At 37.5% G+C, this 16,639-nt stretch overlaps 1 protein-coding gene across 5 annotated transcripts in view; it reads left to right on the top strand.

Moving 5' to 3' along the window:
• MANBA (mannosidase beta) overlaps positions 1-16,639 on the top strand; it is a 113,206-nt gene that overhangs the window by 55,041 nt on the left and 41,526 nt on the right. For all 5 annotated transcript variants that reach the window (XM_045056050.1, XM_045056049.1, XM_023252901.2 and 2 more), the window contains exons 8-10: positions 10,198-10,349; positions 14,851-14,968; positions 16,216-16,302. In XM_045056050.1, coding sequence (XP_044911985.1) covers positions 10,198-10,349; positions 14,851-14,968; positions 16,216-16,302 — 357 coding nt within the window. The remainder of the gene's footprint in view (positions 1-10,197; positions 10,350-14,850; positions 14,969-16,215; positions 16,303-16,639) is intronic.

Genomic DNA, 16,639 nt, shown 5'->3' on the forward strand with positions numbered 1-16,639 from the left:
ATATAGAAAAATACACAGAACATATGTGAAATGCTTAATGAATGATTAGAAAAAGAACAGTCATCCTGATCAACAAATAGAGCATTGCTAGCACCTCAGAAGCTCCCCCCACCCTCTGTGAGCCTCTCCAATCACTGCCCCTTCCTCCATCCCAAAGATCCACTGTCCTGCCTTCTGACACTATAGTTTATTTTTGTCTGCCTGTGTACATAGAACCACATAGAGTGTATTCTTTTGTGTTTGGCTAATTTGGCTCAACATTATATTTGTGACATTTACCTAGGTTGTTGTGTGTAGCTATAGTTTGTTTATATTGGTGTATGATATTTCATTGTATTATACATTTTGCTCTTGAAATTTAGGTAGTTTCCAATTTTGGCTACTCTGAATAATGCTACTATGAACACTATTGATTATCAGTCGGAGCACATATGCTCCCAACAGCATTTCTGCTGAAAGTGGTATCACCGGATCATAGGGCATGTGTAGGTCAGCTCTGATCGAGCATGTAAACGTGCCTTCCACAGTGCTTATATTTCACTTTTACTCCACATGCCCACATGCTCCCCAACACTAGCTTTTGTAGCAGGACTTTTTTTTTTTCTCATTATTGGCTCCTCTCTATCTCACCTCTCTCACTCTTATATTCTGATGGTTCCGTTTGTATCCTGGGCTTGCCTTATGTAAAACTATTCCGATTTTTAAAATATCTCATTGAAATCTATCTTGCTTCAGTTTTATATCTTTCTTGTCTCTCTTCCATTGAGGTTAGACATACACATTTTAATTTTTTTGTTTACTGAGTATGTCCCAAGACAGCAGCGCAGTTGACTTAGGCAAAAGGTGTTGGGGGAGTTACAAATTGTGGATACGGCCAATGCAGCAGAGATGAACTGGATCTCGTAAGAAGGGACTACATTTCGGGGCGCCTGGGTGGCTCAGTCCGTTAAGCGTCCGGCTTCAGCTCAGGTCACGATCTCGAGGTCCGTGAGTTCGAGCCCCGCGTCCGCCTCTGGGCTGATGGCTCAGAGCCTGGAGCCTGCTTCCGATTCTGTGTCTCCCTCTCTCTCTGCCCCTGCCCCGTTCATGCTCTGTCTCTCTCTGTCTCAAAAATAAATAAAACGTTAAAAAAAATTAAAAAAAAAAAGAAGGGACTACATTTCTTTGTGAACAGGAAAGTGTATCTTGATGACTGAAAAAAATTTTTTTTCATTGTTGAAAGAAGTAACTTTGAGGCACATACTGTAAGTATGTAATATAAAAAAAGTAGCAGGTCCTTTAAAAATAAATTAAAAAATAAAAAGATAAGTGTTGTGATATTATAAATTCTGTCCAACAAGTCCTTTCAAACGGACCCTAGAATGCAAGTCTGGTGGAGTCAGCTTTCTTTTAACAAAGAAAGTTTGTGTATAAGTGTAGTGGGGGAGGCTGCTCGGGGTAAATGGAATAAAAAAATCTTCCTAATCACTGGTTTGCCATTTTATGCCCAGGTTAATTGATTATTTTTATCTTACAAATTGATTATACTTGAATTACCTACCTAATATGTGTTAAAGGCACAATAAGTATTTTTGAAGGGCTACCATGGTTTGCCTTTCTGGAAAAATTGGAAATCAATTAGTTGATATTTCTTTTTAGCGTAATTTACAGTAAAACCTTGGATTGTGAGTAACTTGTTCTGTGAGTGTTCCCCCAGACGAGCAAACATTTCTAATAAATTTTAATTTGATGAACGAGCGATGTCTTGCGATACGAGCAGTACGTGATGCCAAATGTCCCATGATCACAACTGAGCCAATGGTTCTTAAAATTTGCTTTGACATACAAGTGCTTTGGATTACAAGCATGTTCCCAGAATGAAATTATGCTTGCAAACCAAGATTTTACTGTATTTTATAAGATTCTCCCATGTATTCGCCCCCGAAACTAAATCTTGCTAAAAGCAACAGAAGGTAGTTGTTTGTATTTGACCTGGCGTCAAGATTCTCCAATTAAATTATTGTAGGGAAATAGAAAAAAATAATGTAATAATATGTATTCCACAATTAGAAATTGCATCGCGTATTTCCCAAGCAAGAAGAGGTTAATGATTGCCTCTAGCTAGTATAATTAGAAAAATAATGGAAATTTATTCCTCTCTCTTCTTTTTTCAAACTTTGCTTTGGTCTTTGTTTCTTAAGTTCCCAGTTTCATCTTTGCAGTATCTACAGGGCAGAAAGAGAGCACAATGCCAGTGAGATTTCTTTCTTTTTCTTTCTAAGTGCTGCTCTTGGCTCTCTAAAGTCCTTAAAAGTACATAGCCAAAAAAATAGGGAAATCAGAATAATCACGCTGTATTTCTGACCGCTCTGTACTTCTGATCAATACAGAGAATTCACAGAGATTGTCAAGTGTGTCTCCTTCTGTATGTCCTCTGTTCCCTAGGGCAGCCATAACAAATGGAATAGCTTAGAACAAAAATAACTTAACTTTCTCACGATCCTGGCGGCTAGAATTCCAAAATCAAGATGTTGGCAGGCCATGTTCCTTCCGTGCCTCTTCCGGCTTCCGGTGGTTGTAGGTAATCTTTGGCATTTCTTGGCTTGTAGATGCGTTACTTCAGTCTCTGCCCCTGTCATCATATGGCCTTCTCTCCACGTGTGTCTCTGCTTTACTTACATAGATGCCAGCCATTGGATTAAGGCCCATCCTAATCCAGTAAAATTTCATTTTAATAACTAATTATATATGTAAAGACCTTATTTCCAAATAAGATCACATTCTGAATTTCTGAGTGACAGGAATTTTGAAGGACACCGTTCATCTCAGTACATTTCCCTTTTATCTTTCTTCCTGTCGAATTTTAGTTAAACATTTCCAAAATGGCTATGGGCAGTGGCTTATCCAAGCTGGGCAATGGGAGCAGTTAGCCCTGCTAACTATCTGCAGGCAGTTAAGTGGGTACACTGTGCGTAGACTACAGATTGGCCTATATTTTATTAGCAGTATGTCTGACAATTCTATATAATGTCAGTGATTAAATACTCCTCCCCACAAAATGTTTTGTTGGTCTAAGTTTTACCCATCTGTGCGATTGTTCTTGAGTTTCAATAACATATATGTATGCTTCAGTTTAGCACATTTTTATTATTAACCCTTAAATAAATGTTATATTCTACATGGAAGTAAATTTGGAGAACTCTTAGTTATATAGTTGTCCCCAGGTTCATGGAGACTCTGCTGCATATAGTCATTTTGAAAGTAAGTTTATAACAGTTTAAAATAGTTGTGCACATAGTTTACACCCTCAGTCCCTGTCTTATTACATATTTCATTTAGAAGTAGATAAGAAACAGCAATAGCATAGTGATTATAAAAAAGAAAAAACTCGGGGCGCCTGGGTGGCGCAGTCGGTTAAGCGTCCGACTTCAGCCAGGTCACGATCTCGCGGTCTGTGAGTTCGAGCCCCGCGTCGGGCTCTGGGCTGATGGCTCAGAGCCTGGAGCCTGTTTCCGATTCTGTGTCTCCCTCTCTCTCTGCCCCTCCCCTGTTCATGCTCTGTCTCTCTCTGTCCCAAAAATAAATAAACGTTGAAAAAAAAAAATTAAAAAAAAAAAAAAAAGAAAAAACTCAGCATGAGTTACTTTAGTGTGACCTTTTTGGAGTTTTATTTTTACGCTTAAAGTTGTAAATAGAAATAATTGATAGGCTGAACTTTATTAAAATTAAAAACTTCTGCTCTGCCAAAGACAGTGTCAAGAGAATGAGAAGACAAGTCACAGATGGGAGAAAATAGTTGTAAAAGATATATCTTGTTACATGAAATACAGGAAAGGGGCGCCTGGGTGGCTCAATTGGTTAAGCATCCAACTCTTGATTTCAGGTCATGATGTCACAGTTCATGGTTTGAGCCCCGCATCAGGCTCTGCGCTGACAGTGCAAAGCCTGCTTGGGATTCTCTCTCTCCTCTTTGCTTCTCCTCCACTTGCACGGGTGCGTGCTCTGTCTCTTTCTCTCAATAAATGAATAAATAAATAAATAGACAAACAAACCAACAAACTTTAAAAATATATCCAGGCAGAACTCTTAAAATTCAATAGTAAGAAAATAATTCAATTAAAAAATGGGCCAAAGACCTTAACAGAAACCTCACCAATGAAGAGATACAGATGACAAATAAGTATATGAAAAGTTATTCATATCACATGTCATCAGGAAATGAAAATTAACACAAGATGGCACTGCACACCTAGTAGAACGGCCAAAACCTGGAACACTAACAATTCTAAGTGCTGACAAGGATGTGAAGCAACAAGAACTCTCATTCGTGCTGGTGGGGATGCAGAATGGTACAGCCAGTCACTTTGGAACACAGTCTGGTAGTTTCTTACAAAACTAAACATACTCCTACCATATGATCCAGCAATCAATTTGCTCAGTATTTACCTACATGAGTGAGAACTTACGTCCACACAAAATCTGTACATAGGTGTTTACAGCAGCTTTATTCCTAATTGCCAAAAATTGGAAGCAATCAAGGTGTCCTTCGGTCAGTGAGGTGGTAAATAGACCTGGTGGATCCAGACAGTGGAATATTAGTGAATGCTGAAAAGGAATGAGCTCGGAAGCCCTGAAGAGACTTGGAGGAAGCTTAAGAAGCCAATCTGAAAAGACTACATATGGTATGACTCCAAGTATATGACATTCTGTGAAAGACAAACCTTTGGAGGCAGTGAAAAGATAAGTGGTAGCCAGGGGCTGTGAAGAGGAGGGACCAATGAATAGGTGAAGCATACTGGATTGTGAGGGCAGTGAAACGACTCTGTATGATACCGTGATGATACATACATTTCAAGTTACACGTTTGTCCAAACCTATACAGTGTAATGCACCACGAGTGAAGTATGATGTAACGTATGGTTTTTGGGTGATAATGATGTGTCAGCCCAGGTTCATCAGTTGGAACAAATGTACCACTGTAGTGGAGGATGCTGGTAATGGGGGAGGCCGTGCATTTTGGGGGCAAAGGGGGATATGGGAAGTTTCTGTACCTTCCCCTCAATTTTGTTAGGGATCTCAACTGCTCTAAAAAAATAACCTATGTTAAAAAAAAAAACTTAGAGGACAGTGTGAACTGTGAAGTGCAGTATGTAATATTTTGTTCGGTAAGTGCATATTTGAATTCATATATGAAATATTTTACTAATCTTAATGTCTCTGGAATTGAAATTCTTGATTTGTTGTTAATTGTTTTAAAATTAAAGAAAGAATCAAAGTGAAACATGACACCAGTGGTGTGCTTTAGTTGTGGCAGATATTAAACAAAAACCCCACATACCTTGGATTTCTTTGTTGATAGCACTTCAGATGTTTCATAGACATTAAATATGTCAGGTAATCAGATTTGCTGTGTAAAAGGTGGTAAGAGTTGAAGTAAAGAAGTCCTTCTTCTATTTCTGGAAAGACTGCAGCTGAACTCACAGAAGGTATCTTGAAACAACTGGATGGTTGTTTCATAAACCTCTGTTGTGGTCAGCAAAATAAGAGTGCTGCATATCTGGCCAGTATTCACAGCGGAATTCATACAAAAATCAAATAGATTGATCTCAGATTTTATTTCTGTCTTCTGGAAATCATTCTTTCAACCTTGTGGAATTTTCTTTTTTGGAAAGATTTCTTCATGTGTGATGTTTTCTGGAACTTTGGAAAAATTTTATTCATTCTTTTTAATCTCACCTCATTGTTGGAAAAAGCTACAGAAAGTCTTTCCTAGACAAGATGGAATGCTCATTATGAAGCTAGGGCACAGTAAATTTTGAAAAGTTGATCTCAACTTGGAAGTACTGTGTGACACAAAGAAATGTGGACAAATGAGAATCAGCTCAGATTATGTTCTTGGCTACCGCAGTTTTCCCCTTTTCAGTCATCTCCACCCCCCACCCCCCCACCCCCGTATAGAAGTTTAGATGAGGTTAATCAGATACAAACATATTTTCAGATAGCCAGAATCTGCCTTGAACAATGTACAGTGAAATACCAAGCTTTCAAACTTTTCTTTGGAGTGCACAGAAAGGCAAAGCCTATTTACTATGCAACAAAAAAATGCAAGGAAATGAACATTTACATAGAAAAGAAAATCAAATTCTGAAGAAGAGTGTCAAGAGGAACAACAAAAGATTCTAGTCTTACAAAGCAAAATAACAATGTTGAATAGCCCAATCATTTTCTTTTCTTTTAAAAAATTTTTTTAATGTTTATTTTTGAGAGAAAGAGGGAGAGAGAGAGAGAGAGAGAGAGAGAGAGAGAGAGCGAGCAGGGGAGGGGCAGAGAGAGGGAGACACAGAATCTGAAGCAGGCTCCAGGCTCTGAGCTGTCAGCACAGAGCCTGACGTGGGGCTTGAGCTCACGAACTGCGAGATGAGCCGAAGTCAGACCCTTAATGGACTGAGCCACCCAGGTGCCCCTAGCCCAATCATTTTCACCAAGAACTGGACAGTTGTTCTAAAGCCATGGATCAAATAATGTCTGTGTTCGCTATCATTCAGCCATTCTCTCTAATTCTGTTACTTTCAGAAGACATACTTGGGAAGTGGAAATTTATCACTCCAGAAGCATTTGTAAACACTTTGAGTGGATCTAAATAAACAAAGGCATGGGTACTACTGCATTTTTGGGGATTTAATGAGAAATGGAACTTTTATGAATCTCTGTCAAATTTGCCTTTATGTCTAATACTTTCCCAAAATATTTGTATATTTTGGGCTTCATTTGAAAAAACATGTTTCTAGGGGTGCTTGGGTGGCTCAGTTGGCTGAGCATCTGACTCTTGATATTGGCTCAGTTCATGATCCCAGAGTTTTGGAATTGAGACCTGTTTTGGGCTCTGCACCGAGTGTGGAGACTGCTTAAAATTCTCTCATTCTCTCTCTCCTTCTCTCTCTGTCTCTTTCTCTCTCTTCCTCTGCCCCTCTCCCCCACTAGTGTTCTCTCTCTCTCTCTCAAATAAAAAAAAATAGTAATAATTTAAAAATTAAAAAAAGAAAACACATTTCTAAATTAAATTATAAAAGGTGTTTTTCTATCAACTCTGCAAGGATAGATTGACAAATCTGGCTATAGTCTTTATAAAACATATACATACAAAGAAGATCAATTTTGACAAAGTTCTTGACATGTTTAGAAGTTAAGACTCAAAATAGCAAATATTATTCATTTCTATAATGAACCAATATACAGATACGTTATTTACTTTTTAAAAACATTAGCATAATCAAATACATGAATCCATTACTTTTCCTTTTTTTTTACTCTAATATTTATTTTATTTAAAAATGGCATGATTGTTCATGTAAAGTTAAATAAAAGAAAACTTTTAGTATCTGCATTTCTTTTTTGGATATTATCACTATTTCATTTCGTTATTATTACTGAAAATCATTTTGTCATATAGAAGAGGAGGGTTGTTCAAAAGTGTTTCTGTTGGGGTGCCTGGGTGGCTCAGTCGGTTAAGTGTCCAACTCTTCATTTAGGCTCAGGTCACGATCTCATGGTTCATGAGTTTGAGCCCCACGTGGGGCTCTGCACTGACAACGCAGAGCCTACTTAGGATTCTCTCTCTCTCTCTCTCTCTCTCTCTCTCTCTGCCCCTCCCCTGTTCATACTGTCTCTCTTTCTCTCTCTCAAAATAAATAAACATTAAAAAAAATGTGTTTCTGTCTTCTGTCAGTTACAGTAAATACACCTCTGGTTACAAAAATACCAAATAGCTCTGCTGGTATAAACTTTAATCTGTTAACTTCTGGTTGTGCTATCTGCACATTTTAGGGCACAACAAAAAGAGACTCTCCTGTCTAATCTCAATTCATCCTTAAGAAAAAGTGTATTATAAATAATTTTTTAGAATAAAAGAAAACATTGAACTCTAAAATGAGTTTCAATTAAAATTTATTTTCATTTGAAAATTTTAAAATACCACTGTGAAATAAATTTTAAAAAGGTACCTAATCCTTTTGCATTTCCGTGTAGCTTGCAAGGGAAACTTTGAGATTCAAAAGAAGAATTTATTGAACGACAGTAGGTTACAGAGATTATAGTAGAAATAACCAGACACCGCTACTAATAACACAGTAGAAGCTGAGAACAAATGGAGTTAATCTCTGAAAACACATCTTTTTATTTTTTTTAATTTTTAAAATGAGTTTTATTTTTTAAGTTTATTTATTTATTTTGAGAGAGATAGAGCATGTGCGTGTGCATGCATGAAGGGGGAAGGGGCAGAGAGAAAGGGAGAAAGAGAATCCCAAGCAGGCTATGTGCTGTCACTGTGGAGCTGGAGGCAGGGCTGGATCCCACGAACTGTGAGATCATGACCTGAGCCGAAATCAAGAGTTGGACGCTTAACTAACTGAGCCACCCAGGCACCCCAAAACACACTTTATATACTAGACCTCTACTGTAGAATTAGAACACACCAGAGTATGCAAGCATGCATTCCATTGACCAACAGAGTGATGATGTCATCACACACATATAGCTTCTGGAAAATTCCATCATACAGTCAAAAGAGAGTGACAGTGAAAAAGGCAAATGATGTTTTAGGTTTACTATGAAGATCGTTTTGAACACAAGGACCCCCTGCAGGATGCCCGGGGATCCCCTTGTCCCTGGCCACATGTAAAGAACTACTGTTCTAGATGTTTGGATCTATGTTAAAAGTTATCTGTGAAAATCATTGTACACTTTTTACATTTTGCAACCCTAAAGCAGGTATTGGTAATTCCACATCAAGATCTTCCTCAGCCAAGACTTATTCTGTGTCTTCTCATGAAGTTAACTCTTATCACTTTGTCATGTCATATTAATAATGGCAAGGGTAAGAAAGTGGAAGAATGGTGGGCACTTTTATTTCATGAAATTAATTAATTAATTAAAATTAGAGAGGAAATACACAATCTTGGTTCAAGGCTAGACTTTGTTGGTGTAGAATCAAGTTCCTCATTCCTTGATCCAGTTTATGACTGGAAGGAATGAAGATTTGGATGAGAACATCAACCTTCCCTATCTAGGGTATTACTGCTCCAGCTTAACTATGGGAAAACCTGGCTAAAGTGTCACAGGGACAAAGGTCTCAGCTTCCTCTCACATTGCAATTATAACATTGCAGGGTGTGTTCCTGTTCCGTCTTCTGGTTGGAACTGCACATCTCCAGAGCTCTCTCAAACATTGGGTTTAATGTGATAATTAGTTATAATTACATTGCCCTTTAACAAATCACTACTAATGTGCACTAATGTGCCATTAAGATTGGAAAGTTGTTAAATTGTGAAATACCTTGTGCTGAATGTCTTTGATTCTAAGATGCACATTTGGACACATTTTAACAACACTGAAATGAGAATGTGTTTTTCTATCTTTTTTAAAAAAAAATTTTAAAGATTTATTTATTATTTTTGAGAGAGAGCACACAAGCAGGGAAGGGGCAGAGAGAGAGGGGGACAGAAGATCTAAAGCGGGCCCTGTGCTGACAGCAGTGGGCCCCATGTGGGGCTCGAACACATGAACCACGAGATCATGACCTGAGCCGAAGTCAGACGCTCAGGTGCTTGAGAATGTGGTTTTCAATCAAAGATGCATCAGTTTAACTGGTGGGATTTCCTCCCCCATTTTTGTGAAATATGTTTTTGTTTATATTTCTTTTGATATAATTACAAATGCTTATTTCATGAGGAAGACTAGAATGTATTTCCTCTTTAATAGTTTCTATATTTTTTCTGTTAAAAGATTTACAGAATCTGGTGATAATTTATTATATATATATATATATTTTTTTTCTGAAATGTGCATTTCCACATTAAGTGCCTCGTAGCAAATAGGAAATTAACATTAAATTATTTTCATGTAAATTGTTCAAAAGTTTGCTTTCCTTCTCAAAAAAAATCTCTTTTGGGGCTCCTGTGTAGCTCAGTGGGTTAAGCATCCAGCTTCAGCTCAGGTCATGATCTCATGATTGGTGAGTTCAAGCCCAGCATCAGGCTCTGTGCTGACAACTCAGAGCCTGGAGCCTCCTTCAGATTCTGTGTCTCCCTCTCTCTGTGCCTCTCCCCTGCTCCCACTCTCTCTCTTTCTCTCAAGAATAAAATCAACATAAAAAACCCTCCAAAATCCTCTTTTGCTTATGTTTTCAATTTGATATTGAGTATTTAATTTTGTTCATAATAGGTTTATTTTAGGACAGTGGAACTTATAGAAGAGTCCATTGAAGGGTCTCAAGGTCTGAGTTTCTACTTCAAAATTAATGGATTGCCCATATTTCTGAAAGGCTCAAACTGGATCCCAGCAGATTCGTTCCAGGATCGAGTAACCTCTGACTTGTAAGTTATTGTTTTTTTTTCTTCTTTTTCTTTTTATTAACGGTCCCACAAAGCTAAAGAGTTACTCATTTTTTACTTTCTTTGGTTCTAGTGAAAGGAACTCAGAGAAAAGACAGAATTCTGGGATGGTGGAAAGTTTAGAATGGAAAGGATTTTTAAATCATATATTCAACTCTCATGAGCTATAGATAGTCTTAACAGCTAAACTACTAGAGACTGCTGAAACCATTTTTAAAAAACTATTATATATTTCCTTTGGAGGAACAAGAAAGTGTCTCGTGCACATTTTGGATAGTTAGTTCCTGGAAAAAAATGATTAAATTTGGCTTTTTTTTTTTTAAACAAAAACCTTAAATACTTCTGTGCATTCTTTTTAAAAAATGGAAACTCATATTTACCTCTTCATTCTGAGCTCTTTGCATATTCTTTTACTTTTACCTTAATAAAAAGAACATTAAAAACTTTACAAATTTAAATCTAGAAAAAAAATGTAAAGTGTTTATCTGAAGCTTTGAGAATAGCACCTTACAAGAAAATATTTCCTGATTGTGATTATAAGCTTTGTGATAGTAAAAATGAACTTTGTGAAGTGAGAATAAACACATTTAACCTACTTACATATGGATAAATATGCATTGTAGCATATTATTCAGTGTTTAGAATTTGCCAAAAATTGTAGTAATTTGCTTTTACTTTAAACTGTGTAAAAAAAGAGAGAGAGAGAGAGAGAGAGAGAGGCAAACTGTAAGACAGACTCTTAACTATAGAGAACAAACTGAGGGTTGCTGGAGGGGAGGAGGATGGGCTGGATGGATGAGGGATGTTAAGGAGGGCACTTGTTGGGATGAGCACTGGTGCTATATATAAGTGATGAATCACTAAATTCTATTACTGAAACCAATATTCTTTATATGTTAGCCAACTAGAGTTTAAATAAAAACTTGAAACAAGAAAAAAAATAAAAACAAAAAGATAGAGAAAGGCAAACCTAGAATCAGACTCTCAACTATAGAGAACAAACTGATGGTTGGTTACCAGAGGAGAGGTGGGTGGACTCACGGATTAAATAGTTGATGGGTATTAGAGAGGGCACTTGTGATGGGCACAGGGTGTTGTACTTTTTTTATAATTAAAAAAAATTTTTAATGTTTATTTATTTTTGAAATCAAGAAATGTGAGATCATGACCTGACCTGAAGTCAGATGTTTAGTTGACTGAGCCACCCAGGAGCTCCAGGGTATTGTACTTAAATGCTGAATCACTGTATCATAAACCTGAAACTAACAAGACACTGTATGTTAACTAACTAGAATTTCAATAAAAATGTATACAAAAAGAAAAAAGAAAAAGAAAGCCCAGAAATGGACTCACGACTGTATGATCAACTAATCCTCGACAAAGTAGGAAAGAATATCCAATGGAAAAAAGACAGTCCCTTCAACCAATGATGTTGAGAAAACTGGACAGCAATGTACAAAAGAATGAAACTGGACCACTTTCTTATAGCACACACAAAAATAAATAAATTCAAAATGGATGAAAGACCTAAATGTGAGACAAGAAACCATTAAAATCCTAGAGAAGTGAGGCAGCAACCTCTTTGACCTCGGCCATAGCAACTTCTTACTAGACACATCTCTGGAGGAAAGGGAAACAAAAGCACAAATGAACTATTGTGACTTCATCAATATAAGAAATTTCTGCACGGTGAAGGAAACAATCAGCAAAACTAAAAGGCAACCTTTGGAATTGGAGAAGATATTTGCACATGAGATATCCGATAAAGGGTTAGTATCCAAAATCTGCTATCAAACTCAACTCCTCATACTCAACACCGAAAAAACAAATAATCCAGTTGAGAAATGGGCAGAAGACGTGAATAGACACTTTTTCAAAGAAGACATACAGATGGCCAACAGACACATGAAAAAATGCTCAAAGTCACTCATCATCAGGGAAATACAAATCAAAACTACGATGAGATATTACCTCACACCAGTCAGAATGGCTAAAATTAAGAACATGGGAAACAACAAGTGTTGGTGATGATGCAGAGAAACGGGAACCCTCTTACACTGCTGGTAGGAATGCAAACTGGTGCAGCCACTCTGGAAAACAGTGTTGAGGTTCCTCAAAAAGTTAAAACTAGAACTACCCTATGACCCAGCAGTTGCACTACTAGGTATTTACCCAAAGGATACAAAAATACTGATTCGAAGGGGAAACATGCACCCCAATGTTTATGGCAGCACTATCGACAATAGCCAAATAATGGAAAGAGCTCCAATGTCCATGGACTGATGAATGGATAAAGAAGTGGTGTGTGTGTGTGTGTGTGTGTGTGTGTGTGTGTGTGTGTACATATATATAATGGAATATTAAGGAGCCATAAAAAGAATGAAGTCTTGCCAGTTGAAATGACGTGGATGGAACTAGAGTATATTTTGCTAAGCAAAATAAGTCAGAGACAATACTGTATGATTTCATGCATATGTGGAATTTGAGAAACAAAACGGATGAAAGTGGAGGGGAAAAAAGAGGCAAAGCATAAAACAGACTCTTAATTATAGAGAACAAACTGAGGGTTGATGGAGGGAAGTGGGTGGGAGATGGGTTAAATGGATGATGGGTATTAAAGAGGGCACTTGTGATGAGCACTGGGTGTTGTATTAAGTGATGAATCACAAAATTCTACTCCTGAAACTAATATTACACTGTATGTTACCTAACTGGAATTTAAATATAAACTTAAAAAAGAAAAAAAGAATTAAAACACGCAAACAAAAATGAACTTCATATGAAATGAATTGAATTTCATATGAAAGTGAAATTATTCTCCAGACATAGACACAGATAATTTACTGCCTCTTTTGCTTTTCAAAGTTCCTCTCCTAGCTGGCTTTGGCAGTGGCTGTTCACCATAGCTACGCCAATTAGTGAACCTGCCCATGGATGCCTTTGCTGAAGCACAATGCTCTGGGTCCTTGGTCAGCCAGTTATTGGGCTTCTTGGTTCCTCCCTGGGCTCTGTTCTGGATATGCAGGTAGATGTTCTCAAAATAGCTGTTAATTGCTAGATTTTCCTGTGGGTCATGTGAATAGGAATTGGAAAGATGAGAAAAGAAACTTACTAGAGAAAGAAGCATAGCAGGTGCCCTACTTATGATGGTTCAGCATGATTTTTTGACTTTACCATGGTGTAAGAGTAATACACATTCAGTAGAAATTATACTTTGAATTTTAAATTTTGATCTATTCCTGGGCAAGTGATCTGTCGAACAGTAATCTCTCATGATCCTGGGCCGTGGTGGTGGCCTCAGCTCCCAGTCAGCCACATGACACTGAGGGTGATCAACCGATACACTCACGATCCTTCTGTTCCCATGTAACCATTGGTTTTTCATGTTCACTATAGTATTCAGTAAATTACAGGAGATATTTAGTACTTTATTATAAACTAGTCTATGTGTTAGATGATTTTGCCCAACTGTAGGCTAATGTATGTGTTCTGAGCACATCTAAGGTAGGTTAGGCTAAGCCAGGATGTTCAATAGGTTAAGGCGTATTGAATTCATTTTCTAATTAACAATACTTTCAACTTATGATGGGCTAATTGGGATATAATCCCATCATAAGTTGAGGAAGATATGGACTGGAAGAATTGAAAAAAAGAGATAAAAGTAAGCTAGGTACTGGGATGCCTGGGTGGCTCGTTTGGGCGTCCGACTGTTGGTTTTGGCTCAGGTCATGATCTCATAGTTTGTGAGATGGAGCCCCACTCTGACAGCACAGAGCCTGCTTGGGATTCCCTCTCCACCACCCCCTCCCCCCACCTCTCTCCCTTCCCTGCTTGTGTTCTCTCTCAAAATAAATAACCTTAAAAAAAAAGGCATGCCAGGAACTAATATGCAAAATTTGATTTTTGTCTTATAATTTACAACGGTTATATAAAATTAGCTCATACTTTCTAAGGTTTTACAACTATTTTATTATTTTTTTTTAATTTTTTTTTCAACGTTTTTTTATTTATTTTTGGGACAGAGAGAGACAGAGCATGAACGGGGGAGGGGCAGAGAGAGAGGGAGACACAGAATCGGAAACAGGCTCCAGGCTCCGAGCCATCAGCCCAAAGCCTGATGCGGGGCTCGAACTCACGGACCGCGAGATCGTGACCTGGCTGAAGTCGGACGCTTAACCGACTGCGCCACCCAGGCGCCCCTACAACTATTTTAAAAACAGTATAATAATAACTGTGAATTTAGAAGACAGAGAAAAGGTATAGCCCATAATTTTTCTAGATTTGCTTATGTGGTTACAGTTAATGTGTATATAATTTCCACTTTCTCCACTTAGCACTGTATCCAAACCATCAAAATTTCAAAATGTGTTTTTCTAACAGAGGTTTGAAATGTATTTATCAACCAGGATGTGTTTTTTAAAGTATTTTTTTAACACCCCCAGATTTCCAAATTAACATTTGTTTTTTAAAATTTCTTCTATAGGCTACGGCTCCTTTTGCAGTCTGCTGTGGATGCTAACATGAATACTCTCCGGGTTTGGGGAGGAGGAATATATGAGCAAGATGAATTCTATCGACTCTGTGATGAACTGGGAATAATGGTGGGTAGCTGACAGCATTTTATTGGTTGATATGTTACTGTATCCTCACTTGGACCTCCTGTGTTCTAAGTGGGTGATATTGCTCGTTCCTTCTTTTCTCAGAGCTGGAAATGATATTCCACTTTTTGTGGAGGAATAAATGGCATCTTGCAAGACCTGAACCATAGCTGATGGCGAATATCATAATTATGTAATTATTTTTAAGTGGTAGACATTCCGTATATTTATATATTTGTAATTTTCTTTGTGATATGAGGGTATGATTAAATCTATTAAAATGTTTTACTTTAAGGAGATCCAGCAAGACCTATAGAGAAGAAAAATAATAAATGAAGAAAAGCTATGTTTCATATTGTATTTAAGTATCCCAAGGATGTTTTGCATTGGTGAGGGTTAAGCAAAGGAAATGCATTCTTTTAGTTCTAGTATTACAGGTCTAACATAGAAAGCACTCCAGAGAGGAATAGTAATTATAATAATATTGATAATACTGATGGTCATAATATGGCAATATTCTATCATATTTATTGAATGTCAAGCATTGTTCTCAGTGCTCTGCATTTATTATTTTATTTCATATTCATGTCTATCCTACGAAGTAATTTCTCTTGTTCTCCATCCCCAACAACCGATAAGGAAACTGACACGTGGAGGAGAGGTTAAATAACCTGAAATCAAGGTTGTGACTCAGGTTGACTGGTTTGGGGCCTGTGCTTTTAACCACCGCGTCATAACAACCTCCCTAGAAATGAACTTACGTGGTTTCGTTATGAAAATGTCCATGTAGCAATCCTTTTGGCCATGAAAAGTTAATTCCTTTATAAACAAAGACTGTTTCTTAACAGTCTGGTCCATCGCTCGATATCAAATTCCCAGTGAAAATTAGAGTATTGCAGTGTGGAGGGGCGGGGGGGAGGTTCGTTTTTGAATTTCATATTCCTCTCAACACGCTCACTGTTTCGAGTTGAATACCCCTCTCTTCACTTTCTTTTCTCCCTACTTAACACTTTCTCCTCTCAGATTCCCCCCCCCCCCCCACCAGTTTTGTGCAATTCTGGAAGGTCGTGCGGTCTATGAGAGCCTTTCCCACTGCTTGAATCGCAGTATTGCTCAAATGATCCCACTCATCAGGCTAACTTGATTTTTCATTTTCCTGAAGGATAATTCCCAAAGTTCTAAATGAAGAATTTCTTTCAGTGTAATAAAATCTATGGAAGTGCTTCATTGCCTTTTATTTTATTTGATAGGTATGGCAGGATTTTATGTTTGCCTGTGCTCTTTATCCGACTGATCAGGGCTTCCTGGATTCAGTGAGAACAGAAGTTGCTCACCAGGTATGTTATTACCATTCCAAGCAGAAGGAAAATGCTTATGTTTCATTTTGCTTTTTATTAAAACTCTCTTCGTTTTTTCTTTTTCTTTTTCTTTTCTTTTCTTTTCTTTTCTTTTCTTTTCTTTTCTTTTCTTTTCTTTTCTTTTCTTTTCTTTTCCTTTCTTTTTCCTTTCCTTTCTTTTTTGGTTGTTCTCTTTACTAAATCGCATGAAAATCACAATCATATAATTGACTTCCCTGGTCTAATAGCTTTAACATCACTTACATGCTGCTAACGCTCAGATTTATCCCCAGCTCTGACTTCTCTGCTTGAATTCCTGGTTCTATCCAGCTGCCTG

The sequence above is a fragment of the Felis catus genome, chromosome B1, assembly GCF_018350175.1.
Source record: "Felis catus isolate Fca126 chromosome B1, F.catus_Fca126_mat1.0, whole genome shotgun sequence".
NCBI lineage: Eukaryota > Metazoa > Chordata > Mammalia > Carnivora > Felidae > Felis > Felis catus.